The 12056-nt window shown below is 41.0% G+C and overlaps 1 protein-coding gene across 2 annotated transcripts in view; it reads right to left on the bottom strand.

The window, feature by feature from the left end:
• Window positions 1-12056, bottom strand: part of elf2a (E74-like factor 2a (ets domain transcription factor)) — an 18345-nt gene extending 6289 nt beyond the window's left edge. Inside the window, exons 1-6 of one of the 2 annotated variants that reach the window (XM_050042214.1) lie at window positions 11748-12056; window positions 8017-8100; window positions 7427-7715; window positions 3594-3701; window positions 1100-1216; window positions 804-887 (exon numbers count right to left, since the gene is read on the bottom strand). In XM_050042214.1, coding sequence (XP_049898171.1) covers window positions 804-887; window positions 1100-1216; window positions 3594-3701; window positions 7427-7715; window positions 8017-8091 — 673 coding nt within the window. In that variant the 5' untranslated portion in view covers window positions 8092-8100; window positions 11748-12056. The remainder of the gene's footprint in view (window positions 1-803; window positions 888-1099; window positions 1217-3593; window positions 3702-7426; window positions 7716-8016; window positions 8101-11747) is intronic. The other variant, XM_050042215.1, reaches the window with a different exon arrangement.

Below are 12056 nucleotides of genomic sequence, written 5' to 3'. Positions count from 1 at the left end.
CATAAATAATAACTTTCACTGCTCAAAGATACTCACGTCTGGAAAACAAACCACTACAGCAGCACATTGAGTGCCAGGTGGCCAGCGCGCGCCGTTAAGCCCTTTTCACACAGAGCGCGCAAAGCGCAGACCTCCGCCGACGAACCCATTCATTGTGTATGTGCGCATGGACACTCACAGAAAAGTGCCGCAAGAATAAAAAAAAGAAAATAAAGAAAATCAGATTAAATATTCCTTCCGCAACAATTTTAAGACCTTTGAGTAATGAATTTAAGACCAATTTAAGACATTTCTAATGAATTTAAGGCCTTACTTTTAGATACATGAATTTAAGACTTTTTAAGACTTTTCAAGGATCCGCGGATACCCTGTCTATAGATTGTTGGCTGGAGAACGTTCGCTTGAACAAGCTAACGATTTTGGCTAGTGATAGTTAATTTGAACAAGCTTACTTACTGCTAATGAAATAAGCACTACAGAGCCTGGAGTCTCCCCGACGGTATCCAGTTCTTTATTTTGACCACTGCAATCTACGCTTTGCTCAGGTTTGTTAATTTAGGAAAGCAGTGGACTTTTATTGAGCAGTAAGGTCCTGAAACTAATTTCTCCATTTCCCACAGTGTGTATTTCTGTGCTGGAGGACTACAGTTAAGTGTTTCATATGTTGTTTACATGCACCAGTGGCTGGGCTGGAACTCAAAGTGGATCAATGTCATTTTCTTGCAGCCAAAAGACACCTCTAAACAGTCTATATGGCATGTTGTGTTCTTGTGCACTGATTTGACTTCAGAGCTGGGACAAACCTTTGCCCTCCCTCGGTCTTTTCTTGATCCCCAGGTCAAAGGATCCATTCGAAGCAGGCTGGTGTGTCTTGGGCTTGCGTCCACCTGCACATAAGACATAAACACATTGCACAGTCTACTATGGCTCAAAGAGCTTAAGGTCTCAGCACAGAAACTCTGAGCAACTAACAGGTAATGACTGATTTTAGAGAAACAAAAGAACCTATGTAACCTCCGGCACTAAGAATTGTTTTACTGTGAATGAAGCCCACATCTTTTACACGGAGCCTTGGAGAGTCATATGTAGTGACACTGACCTCCTCTCTTTCTCTTGGCAGCAGGTTCACAATCAGGAGGGATGGGAAAGGACTCCTCCTCTATGGGCCCACACTCTGTAGACACCTCCACCACCGTCTCCATCATCACATCCTCTGCTGGGGTCAAACAAAACAACATTCTTTATTAAGATGCATGTGAACTGCCAGGAGTCATTATCAAATACTGATGCAGGATATATATGTGTGTGTGTGTGTGTGTGTGTGTGTGTGTCCTTATTTATTCTGTGTTCTGTTTCTTAAATGCAGCAGCTAGGCTACCTGGTGGGCGGAGTGATTGACCTTGGTGGGAGCAACTGGGCCCAGTGCTCTTAGGCTATAACCCTTTCACTCTGGCTGAGACGGTCTCTTCCCTCACAGCATTTGTTACTTTCACACTTCCAACACCCCACACTACATGCAGCACTCATGTATACACACACACACTCACCATTGATTCTACTGATTAACACATCTCATCATTACCTTAGTTTAATATTATTTTTACTATGTAAATAAATGATTCATTATTTTGCCTTCAGTCTGCATCTCCCTCTTTTTTGGTCACGGCTTTAGAGCCAGGTCGTGACAGTGTGTGTGTGTGTGTGTGTGTGAGAGAGAGAGAGACCTATGAGCATGCAGATATCAGGTTGTCACTTTAAGTATCATCACTAGTGGTGCCAATGTTTGTTTTCTGTACACATTTAGATTCTGTATGTGTAGAGTGCTGACACAGTCTGGTGCATATGTTATAAAAGAAGTGTAGTGTTCACATAGCGAGTGTGTGGTTGTGCGACAGAGAAAGAGTGACTGTGCATGTGCTCAGAGCACAGGTGCATACATGTGGCTTTTTCACTCCATAACGATAACAACAGGTTAAGCAGCCACAGTGTACAACTGTCAACATATCATTAGAAGTGATGTTCATAGGCTCTCCATGTTTAGACTCTCAAGGACGCAAAGGTGGTCATTTATGTGGGTCCCCAATAAAATATGAGTTTTTGACAAATTGTAGTGTTAAACTCATGTTTGATGTTACATGATTATAATTTTATAATATATTTATTTTTGCAGAATGTTGAGCTATTTGGCACAAATGAATCTCCACCACTTGGAGTTACTGTATCTTTTAGCCCAGCTGCCTGTTCCATCAGTAGACACTGGAGACTGACCTCTGGTGGCGCATGCTGTGCGCTACATATGATGAGTTCAAAGGGATAGTGCACCTAAAAATGAAAATTCAACCATTATCTACTCGCCCATATGCCGATGGAGGCTCAGGTGAAGTTTTAGAGTCCTCACAACACTTGCGGAGATCCCAGGGGAGAGGGGGTAGCAACGCAACACCTAATGAAGGCTTACGGTGTCCCAGATTCAAACGTCCAAAAACACATAATTGAAACCACAAAATATCTCCATACTGCTCGTTCGTAGTGATCCAAGTGTCCTGAAGCCCCGACATAAAAAGTTGTTTGGAAAAACGTCATTTGAACTCTGTTTTTAGCCTCATTGTAGCCTGTAGCTCTGACTGCCTCACGTGTGCGTGCTTGCACGCGAGACCAGCGAAAGCACTTGAACACACATGAACGCGGTGCCCATGTCTCACGATCTCGCGCAAGCGCGCACACATGAGCACAGTGCACAGAGAGGCAGTTAGAGCTGCAGGCTTTTTTCCAAAAAACTTTTTATGTCGAGGCTTCAGGACACTTGGATCACTATGGACGAGCAGTATGGAGATATTTTGTGGTTTCAATTATGTGTTTTTGGACGTTTGAATCTGGGGCGCCGTCAGCCTCCATTAGGTGGAGTTGTGTTGCTACCCCCTCTCCCCTGGGATCTCCACAAGTGACAGTGGCTCCTCTGCTCTGAGCATCATGGTCAGAAACAAAATAAGTGTGCTGTTGGTTCCACTACTCTGATCTATGTGATATTAAGGCCAGAGGCATTGGGTAAATGATTATAAAAAAATATATAATTTACTTATTTAAGATTTTACAATGCAATGGAAAAAAGTTTCATAAAATCCTGCGCCCCATGTCTTAGTATTCTTAAGACTTCTGAAATACTGATTTAAGACAATTTAATACCAATTAAGGCCTTATTTTTAGATTGATGGATTAAATGCATTTTTTATGGATCCATGGTAACCCTGTATTTTATACAGCAAATAACATATATTAAGACAGGATGGCGGGTTTTTAGGCCATCATCTATAGCGAAAATGCATTAGGATCTGGATGCTTTACTGCCACAGCTAAAGTATGTCTGAATCAGAGGTGAACGACACAGCCTGGACCTGATCTGACTTCCTGTATTCATCTCATACGTATTCTCTCAATCAACAATAAATACAACTACTGACAGCTGTAATCACGTAACAGCTAAGATGCACAGATAACAGATATTGATGGTCATCAACCTGCAGTTCACCGTTTACATGACTTATAGATTACTGTGTCTATTTAACAGAAGAGGAAGTGTTGACAGTGTGTTTTACCTGTGTTGCGTTCATTGTGCAGTCCTCCAGGAGACTCCATGTGGAGAAGAGCTTCGGCTGCTTCAAAGGTTTTGTCAAAACACACCATGTCATGACCCGACATCTCCACTGAGAAGAGAAGCAAAGAGAAGGCTGTCGGTACACTGACCTGTGCAACACATGCTCACTCAGCAGAGTTTGTGAAATCAAACAACAACACAAAGATCCTGTTTCTGCTGAGAAAACAATACATTCACAACAGCGCTGCAACCTCAACTATTTTGAAATAGTGACTTCCTTGTTTGAGGTTTGTAGAGACAGTCTGCTCCTCCCTTCCTGTTTTCAGTAATCCTGTTTCAATAGTAAGACACTGTTCCTGCCAGCAGAGGGCAGTGTGCTGCTATTGTACACATAGCAGCAGCTCAAATGAAAAGAAAGTACTTCTGTCTTATGAATAGGTACCATTAACTGGAGATCAATACGAATGACACAAAGCTTGTGCAAATTGTCACAGTCAAATGAAAGATATTTTCAGATTTGTACATGGAGCTGAATTTAAACTGATTTCAACAATCAAAATAAAAGAAATAAAGCTGTTATGAGACCTTAAAGTAATAACAAATAAGATTTTCCTTCAAATAAATAGTAATACAGTGGTGATTGTGCCTATGGCTTATTGATGAAAGCCCTAGCATTTGCAGTACTATGAACTGGGTGTCTGATGACACTGGTGAAAAATCTCAAGTGACACACACAGTGATGCGTTTTCCATCACCCAGCATTGGTTAGTCCTTTTTCCTTTTTTTTTGTGTGAAGCAGCGTGCTGTTTTTGTTTTTTGTTTTTGTCAGTCTCTGCTAACGTCATGAGCCAACAGCTACTATTGCTGAACAAACAAAGGAGAGAGGGATGACGTCACACAGGCGCCACTATCAGGATCTCTGGGAAATGAGACACACCTGCAAGTACCGCATATTGCCATAGGTGCCGCCATAGAGGACACACAGAGATCTTTGAGATTGTAACTTTTAAGTATAATGGCATTAAGCATAACAGACAGAATGCACAGTGTCTACCAACACTGATCTGGATTCATAATAAGTTATACTATTAGCAGCAGTGGGAAATTGTATATGAAATTTTGACAGCGTAATACATGAATGAGATTATTCCTCTTTAGTGGCAGTAAACACAACACATGATAGCTGTGATGTATTCAGAGTTTAACAATATATTTGGGGGCAGACATCAGGGCTATGGCTATGTACTGACACCCACAGAAACACACACAAGAGAGTTTCAGGTATGTAGAGACGTTAGGCCGGCTACAACTCAGGCTACTCTTTTACATGTTTCTAGTTAGCAGAGACACAGAGTCTGACAGTAGCCCCTCATGGCTCCTTAGCGCTGACTAACAGCTCTGTGTTGCCTCCCATTCTACCAAGCGCTGGTCATGTCCCCTAATGCTGCGCATCGCACACAACCCAGTCATGAACCCACACCTCCTATGATGCGGTTTTAGTTTATGAGCGAGGTTAGCTATTCATCCAACACCAAATTCCATTGGCTACATTTATATAAACACCCCAAAGTTCACAATAGTAGAAAATATCTTTACGCATTACAAGAGGAAAGAAGGATTATGATGTTTGATATAAAAAAAAACTTTAAATGATTTTTGACATATATTTAGCATGTAACAAAAAAATAAAAATAAATATCCAACACAGGGACACGGAATTAAAATTTGGAAAATGTCTTTTTCATTTCGCTGTCTCTTTAACAAAAGCCCTGCCAGGGTTCAATATTAAATATGGCCACAAAATGTTACTCTTGAGCCACTAAGTTATCATCTGTAGGTGACCCGCTGTGGCCATTAAGTTATATCAGGTTTCTCTGGAGAATAGGAGAGACCTGATTGCATGTCTAAATGAGAAAACCTGTCGAAATAAAGGTTAAATAAAAAAACATCCCCATACTGCAATCATTTGCCAAGACAATGTTACAGTTCCACAAACATCCTCATTGATTTGCTACCTGTAGTTCAACATTCTACGAAAGCTGCCAACAATACACGTCTAGTACTAGTCCAAGGCTTCAGACTTAAGTTGCCGTATCATCCTGGTGACGACAGAAAATGTGCTTGGGATGAACAGAGATCTCCCGCAGGACCCCTCTGGGATCAAAGTGGTTTTGTAACTATGTTTAACTATCACTTAACAAATGACAAACACATGACAACTACAACAGAGCGGGTCTTCATGCCGTTATCACTGGAAGGAGAGTGAGTTAGCAGTTAGATACCTGCCGCCTGTTGGCTGATAACAATCACAACAACCAGTCACAGCCGACAGATATCTTTCCCTTCTTCCGTAAATATCAGTCTGTTACTTATGCAGTCCTTACTCAGACCTTGAACTCAAACCATTATGTTGCACCACCCAAAATACATATAATTTAATAATTAAATTAATACTGTAAACATGTGGGTGACTAGTCAACTAATGGCCCTAAATGACGACTATTGATCGACTAGGAAAATTCTTTGTCTGGCGCAGCCCTAAACCCAACGTTACTGAAGAACCTCAGCTGAGTAGTTTAAAGGCAACATTAAAAATACTTTTGAGTTAGAGTTACAGACACTTCCAATTAGTGTTTACATTTTACCGTAAAATGGTCTGTACTGAACAATACTGCTGAGTTACTTTTACTTTGATAACAAACAGTGCTTGTAGCTGTTACTAATTACAAAGTGCTTTACATAAACTCCATACAAAACAATAAGAAACAGCTGTTAACTCAAATATAATCTGGATTATTTTCAAATTAGTCATGTTAATCGTGTATCATTTAGTGTGATTTCTTTTTTCCCTTGGGCATATTAAAATTAAGTTATTTTTTAACATTTTAACATCACATTTTAATGTTGTAATTATGACACTAACAACTATAGATAATAATAACAAAGAAATGATAGACTGTGAATTTAAGAGATTGCAAGAGAATATACCTTATATTTAGAAAGATATTTTCATTCTGTTAATGTCTTTTCATTTATTAAAGTGTGATGATTAATGAAGGCCGTGTTAAGTTATGTTTAATTGCCTCTTCTCTAAGATATTGTTTTTACATAACTTTATATTTGGGCCACCAAGATTAGGGGCTTGGTTGCCTGTGGGGCCAGTGCTTAAAAATATTAGCATCTATCCCTGCCTGCTGTACACACCCACAGACCTGTTGATATTACCACCACAACATCAACTGGATGCATCATACGTGACAGGGATTTATCTTACTTTCATTATATTTCCCACAGTAACTGTGCTTACATTCTTTCAATCACTCTGTAGTACAGAGTGACCGTGATGGTCTGAGTTGCTTTATAATAATGTGAGACATCTGTTGTTGCAGGTGCTGTATTTATATTGTTCTATTCAATGTGATAGAGAGCAGGGGTCATAGTGAGCAGAAGGCTTGCAGCAGAGATGTCTTTGCAAGATGAGTGTTACTAAAAAGGAGAAGAATACTGAGTCACTCTTCAATTGCTGAATGTTGAATTCACCCCGAACAATCTCTACCAGCATCAGACACATAAAGGAGAAACCCAAGCAGCCAATAACAGTTCTTGTGGTCCCCATGTGGTATCTCCCTGACAGTTGGGGTTTTAACTAAAAACTGGACAGGGAGGCAAAACTCAAACTGTGCTCTGAACAAAAGTGGAATTACTGAAACATCACCTTATTATTCTATGTAGAAATGTTAAGGTGAATCCCACTCAATCAAAACTGACAGAATTTTCTATAAATCTATTCACTTTTTATTAGTCAGAAATGACATCCAGGGAACTCATCCTTACCGGTCTCAGCCACCTCTGTAACCACCTCCTGCTCCTCAGCCACGTCCTGCATCAGATACGTCTCATCGTCATAGACCAGGACCTGTGCCGAGTAGCACTCCTCCACCTGGGCACTGGGGACCTCCTCCACGATCACTGCCGGACACCCCTCTTCCTGCAGCACCACACCCTCCTCTTCTTCCACATCTTCCTCCACCTCCTCTCCACCAACAATCACCGCCTCGACTTCCTGCTGGACCACTTCTTCTTCCTCCTCCTCTTCCTCCTCCTCAGTGGGCTGCTGCTCACACTGAACCATTTGCAAAGATGTGACAAAGTGAGATTTTTAGTGAGGTCACGGTTTTCCCAGATCACAGCAATTACTATAATTCGTATAATGTTATTGTTACTGATATAAATGATGGACAAAACTAAGAAAATTAATGAATGTTGTATCAAACCAGACCTTCCTTTTACCCAAGTCCATCATAGAGAAAAGCTGAATTAACTCTGTTGTTTCTCCACTGACTTTGCAATCATTGGCACAACTTCCAGTATCTTTTACTAAAACTTGTTCAACATAAGAGGCTTTGTTGACTTCCTAGGCTTACCTGCTGGGGCTCCTCCACCACGGTGACATACTCCACTATGTTCCCTCCACCGTCTGACACTACCACAGAGGTCATCACTCATTCCTAACAAGAGAAAAGTACATGGGGTCAGGATGGAGACATTTGGAGTGAGTTTGTGTGTGTGTTTGTGCAGGAGGTGGAGTCATGTGAAAGCCCCACGGCTCCCCTCATGACTGAGTCCCAGTATCGTTGTGGTGTTTGTTATGAGGAGAGAACATCAAGTCACTGTACAGTCTAAAATCTTCTGCTAAGTCCACTCTTTTGCTTAATTCAGCTTATAAGCAACCCAACAACTGACGTATTTTTTCAATAGCAATGTCAGAAAATTTTAAAAAGCTGCAATTTATCAATCCTAGACTTTTGCCAAGCACCAAACACACAATAGGCGATGAGTTCATGATCCACAGGCTGAAACAACCTACAAAGAGGGACTCAAACCCTTGGGACAATAAGACCATCAATAACCAATCAGCTAAATAAATAATATTAACAATGATAATAATAATAATAATAATAATAATAATAATGATGCAACAACAATTAAGTCATGTATATATTGGTGTTTAATATCATGAGTCTGATGCCTGATGTTCTATAATTGACAATGTGTGGGAAGTCACTAAACTCTTTTGCACGACCTGGTGTTCATTAGGTAACACTCACTTTGATATTTCAATACCTTTAGAACTTACAAGGCTGCGTCACACTGTTCATGACAGCTTTCTGTGATACGATACAACAACAATCAATATCAGTTCAACTGTAAGCTATATTACGAGAAAATCCACTGCTTTACCTTTCTGCAACACAGGGATTTCTGCCAGGAAACTGAAGCAGTTATATCTCTCTCTTCAAAGCCAGACTCAATTTAGAAAAACAGTGATTTAACATTTCTAAACATAGGAGCTGCTGATCTACCGCTGCCATTAGCACAACATCTCTCCCTCTTCTCTCTCATCGAGCACACACGGGAGTTGGTGTCGTCAAGTGATTTCGCGTCCACGGATAGTTCGGTTTGTTTGGAGTGGTGTGAACGTTCATTCAAACTCTGGTGTGGACCAAACAAGCGAACCCTGGTCCACTTGAAAACTGGGAGTCTCAGTTCACTTGCAAGGAAACCCTGGTGCAGTTCGCTTGCAGTGGGAAATGCAAACGGACTTTCCAGCGTACCAAAGAGAGGAAGTGAACCAAAGAGAGGAAGTGAGGTAGAGCGCAGTGCATTTTGGGTAGGAAAAAAACAAAGCCAAAAGCGCGAACCAGGAGAAGCAGAGGTAAAAAAGAAAAAGCTGGAAAATGCTGCTCGCCTACTGCTCATACTGGGCAGCTTCTTGTGAAAAATATATTAGGTTTTAACACCAAAGTAAAAACAGAAACCCAAAGACTGCATAAATTTGGTGTTGCTCCATTGTTTTCGTGGTGACCAAGCTGGCTGAAGGGGATGGATTTCAGTTTTCAGTCCTGGCCAATTGATGAGCCGGGTTTTCTTCTTCCTCATGCTTTTTTTTTTTCCTGGTCAGTGGTCGAAACGGGCGATACCGCCCCCAATAAAGCAGCTGTTGTAACTGCATGACATTGTCCAGGTGGCTTGGTCCGCTTTAAAAAGTGCAGTATGAAATTTTTCGGCATTCCCCGCCCAATGGAACCGAGTCCCCCCCAAACTATCCTGGTGTGAATGCACCCTCAGATTCACCAAAGTCATACAAAACCACAAACTAACTTATTGCGGCAGCGGTAGACCAACAGCTCGTGTTCAGTGAGCCAAAATTACTGTTTGTCAATGATGTCTGGTGGGCTTTGAAGAAACCATAGATGGGGAACAAGCTGGCTGATGAAAAGGTAAAGCAGGGTTCCAAACTGTATTTTGCGACCATTTTTGGAGTCAGTGCAAGTATATTTTACAACTTCTGCTTGTGTGTGACCTGCAAATTTGCAGGTTTTATTTTTCATGTTGTAAAACGATGAATTGTGCCTGCTCATCTGTTCCTACAGATAACAAAACATAAATCCCATGTATAGCCTTTTTTGTGACGAAACAAAAATTTATTAATACCTCTCTATATAAGAGGCCATCGTGTTCAAAAACAGAAATGCTGGTAAATAAGGACAGGACTATAATTCAATAAATTGGGCGTTACTTACATACATTTCAGTCATTAAAATATTATCAGACTCAAATCAGTTTGTTCTCAGTCTCCAATTGTTTTAATTATGATAGATGAATTTCTTAAAATGCTTCACAGGCTGCCTGTGATTTATATATGATTCAACCTCCATTTTACATGAATTCTCATATAAATCAGCATCATTCATCAGTTTGCTGCTGCAGAGCAGACCTGTCTCCTCAACTACATAGGCTAAATAAATTGTGTCTGACAATAAGGTTAATATTTTCAGAGGAAAATAAAATACAAGACGACGGCTTTCATTAAAGATCAGTCAGATATTGTCTGGGCTTCACATCTGTACAGATGTTATTTGAAGAATCCTCACATCCCACTGACCACAAGTCTCTGTGACGCTAAATACTTCAATAATTAAAACAGTCCAATGTTAATATAAAGTAGACAACACACAGTTAAAATGGCCAAAAATGTGAATAATTGCATTGCAGGACGATTTAAGGTGTGCCACTAAATTTTCTGCCTGTGCTCCTAAAATTTTCAGTTACGGGCTACAGTGCTCCTGCTAAAAAAAATAGTTTGAAGCCTTGTAAAACAGTGAAAATAGTCTAAATATAGCAAACATTTAAACTGATACTGATTATTTTAGTTGGGACTTTTATTAGGTGGCTAGAATACCTTTGGCTGCTGACCCCCATCCCCAGCAGTACTGCCGTTTCTCCAAACTAGGGGCATACTGAGAGATATCTACTGTAAGTTACACACTGATTATGGGTAATTGCCTCATACAACCCCACTTCAAAAAATGTGAACGAGCCCTTTAAGTTTGAAACGATACGTATATGATATATTGCTCAAACTATATGACTCAGAGGCTTGTTATCCTGTTATATTGTACTTATACGAACACTAGAGGGTATACATTGGCATTTTGAATGTTCATCCTTTACATGTTTTCGGCATACTTGCCTGATGTATCATGAAATGCAATTCCGGACGAAAAGAGGAGAACTGTACCGTTGGCTTAATGCCAGCACGACTAACTTACAACGGTAAACGTGACTGAAAACACTGGCAGTGTCCATCGTGTCAGACACGGCTGGTGTGTCTGAAGATCTGACAGCCACCACCGTTAACCCACTCAGGCTAATGTTTACTTTCTGAGCGGGCTGGCTCGTCTCTGAGCTCACTGAGTGTGTAGCTGCAGCTACAAACTCTACAGCTAACTCGTTAGCTAATGCTTATGCTACAAACTTAGGATGACTTTACTTAGCTAACGTTACTACTGCCGCTCACATTATGCACTTCGTAATGTAACGTCACCTATCCAATGCCACTAAAAGTAAATTAGCAGTCTCCTTTACAAGGGAGATCCCCACAACCCAAAACCATAGCAATGGTTAGCATTAAGGTTACGAGCTCGAAAACAGTTAGCAGATAGCTAGCAAACATATATACTGTATTTAGTGTATAGTTAAGGGACTACACTGTCATTGGCTGACCAGTGGGGCAAATTAAGACGTCTGTATATGGAGCTGTGGTCTATCAGAGCCTGCTGATATGTTATTGCAGTGAGTTTCCTCCCCTTACCTTGTTTTGCTTTTGCTTGTGAAAAGTAAGCTCCACGGCTAACGTTAGCACTAGCTGGGCCTAACGTTAGCCAAGCTGTCAAGGCCAAAACGCTTACTTCGCTCGCATAAACAAGCGTTTGCACGTCCTTCTTCCCACAAAACCACTTTGCAGACACCTATTCACTTCCTGTGCCCAACTCTAAGGGGGCGAAGGCGGATGCAGGCCCTGAAGTTGTGTTTTGATTCCAGCTTGTGTCTTGCTATCCTGTAGCTTCCCGGCGCGTCGCCTCTTCGCTGCAGTGGCTCCAGCGGGTCACAGCACAGACCG

The sequence above is a fragment of the Epinephelus moara genome, chromosome 4, assembly GCF_006386435.1.
Source record: "Epinephelus moara isolate mb chromosome 4, YSFRI_EMoa_1.0, whole genome shotgun sequence".
Lineage (NCBI taxonomy): Eukaryota > Metazoa > Chordata > Actinopteri > Perciformes > Serranidae > Epinephelus > Epinephelus moara.
The sequence above is the reverse complement of the archived record's forward strand: the minus strand, read 5'-3'. Positions and strand labels throughout refer to the sequence as shown.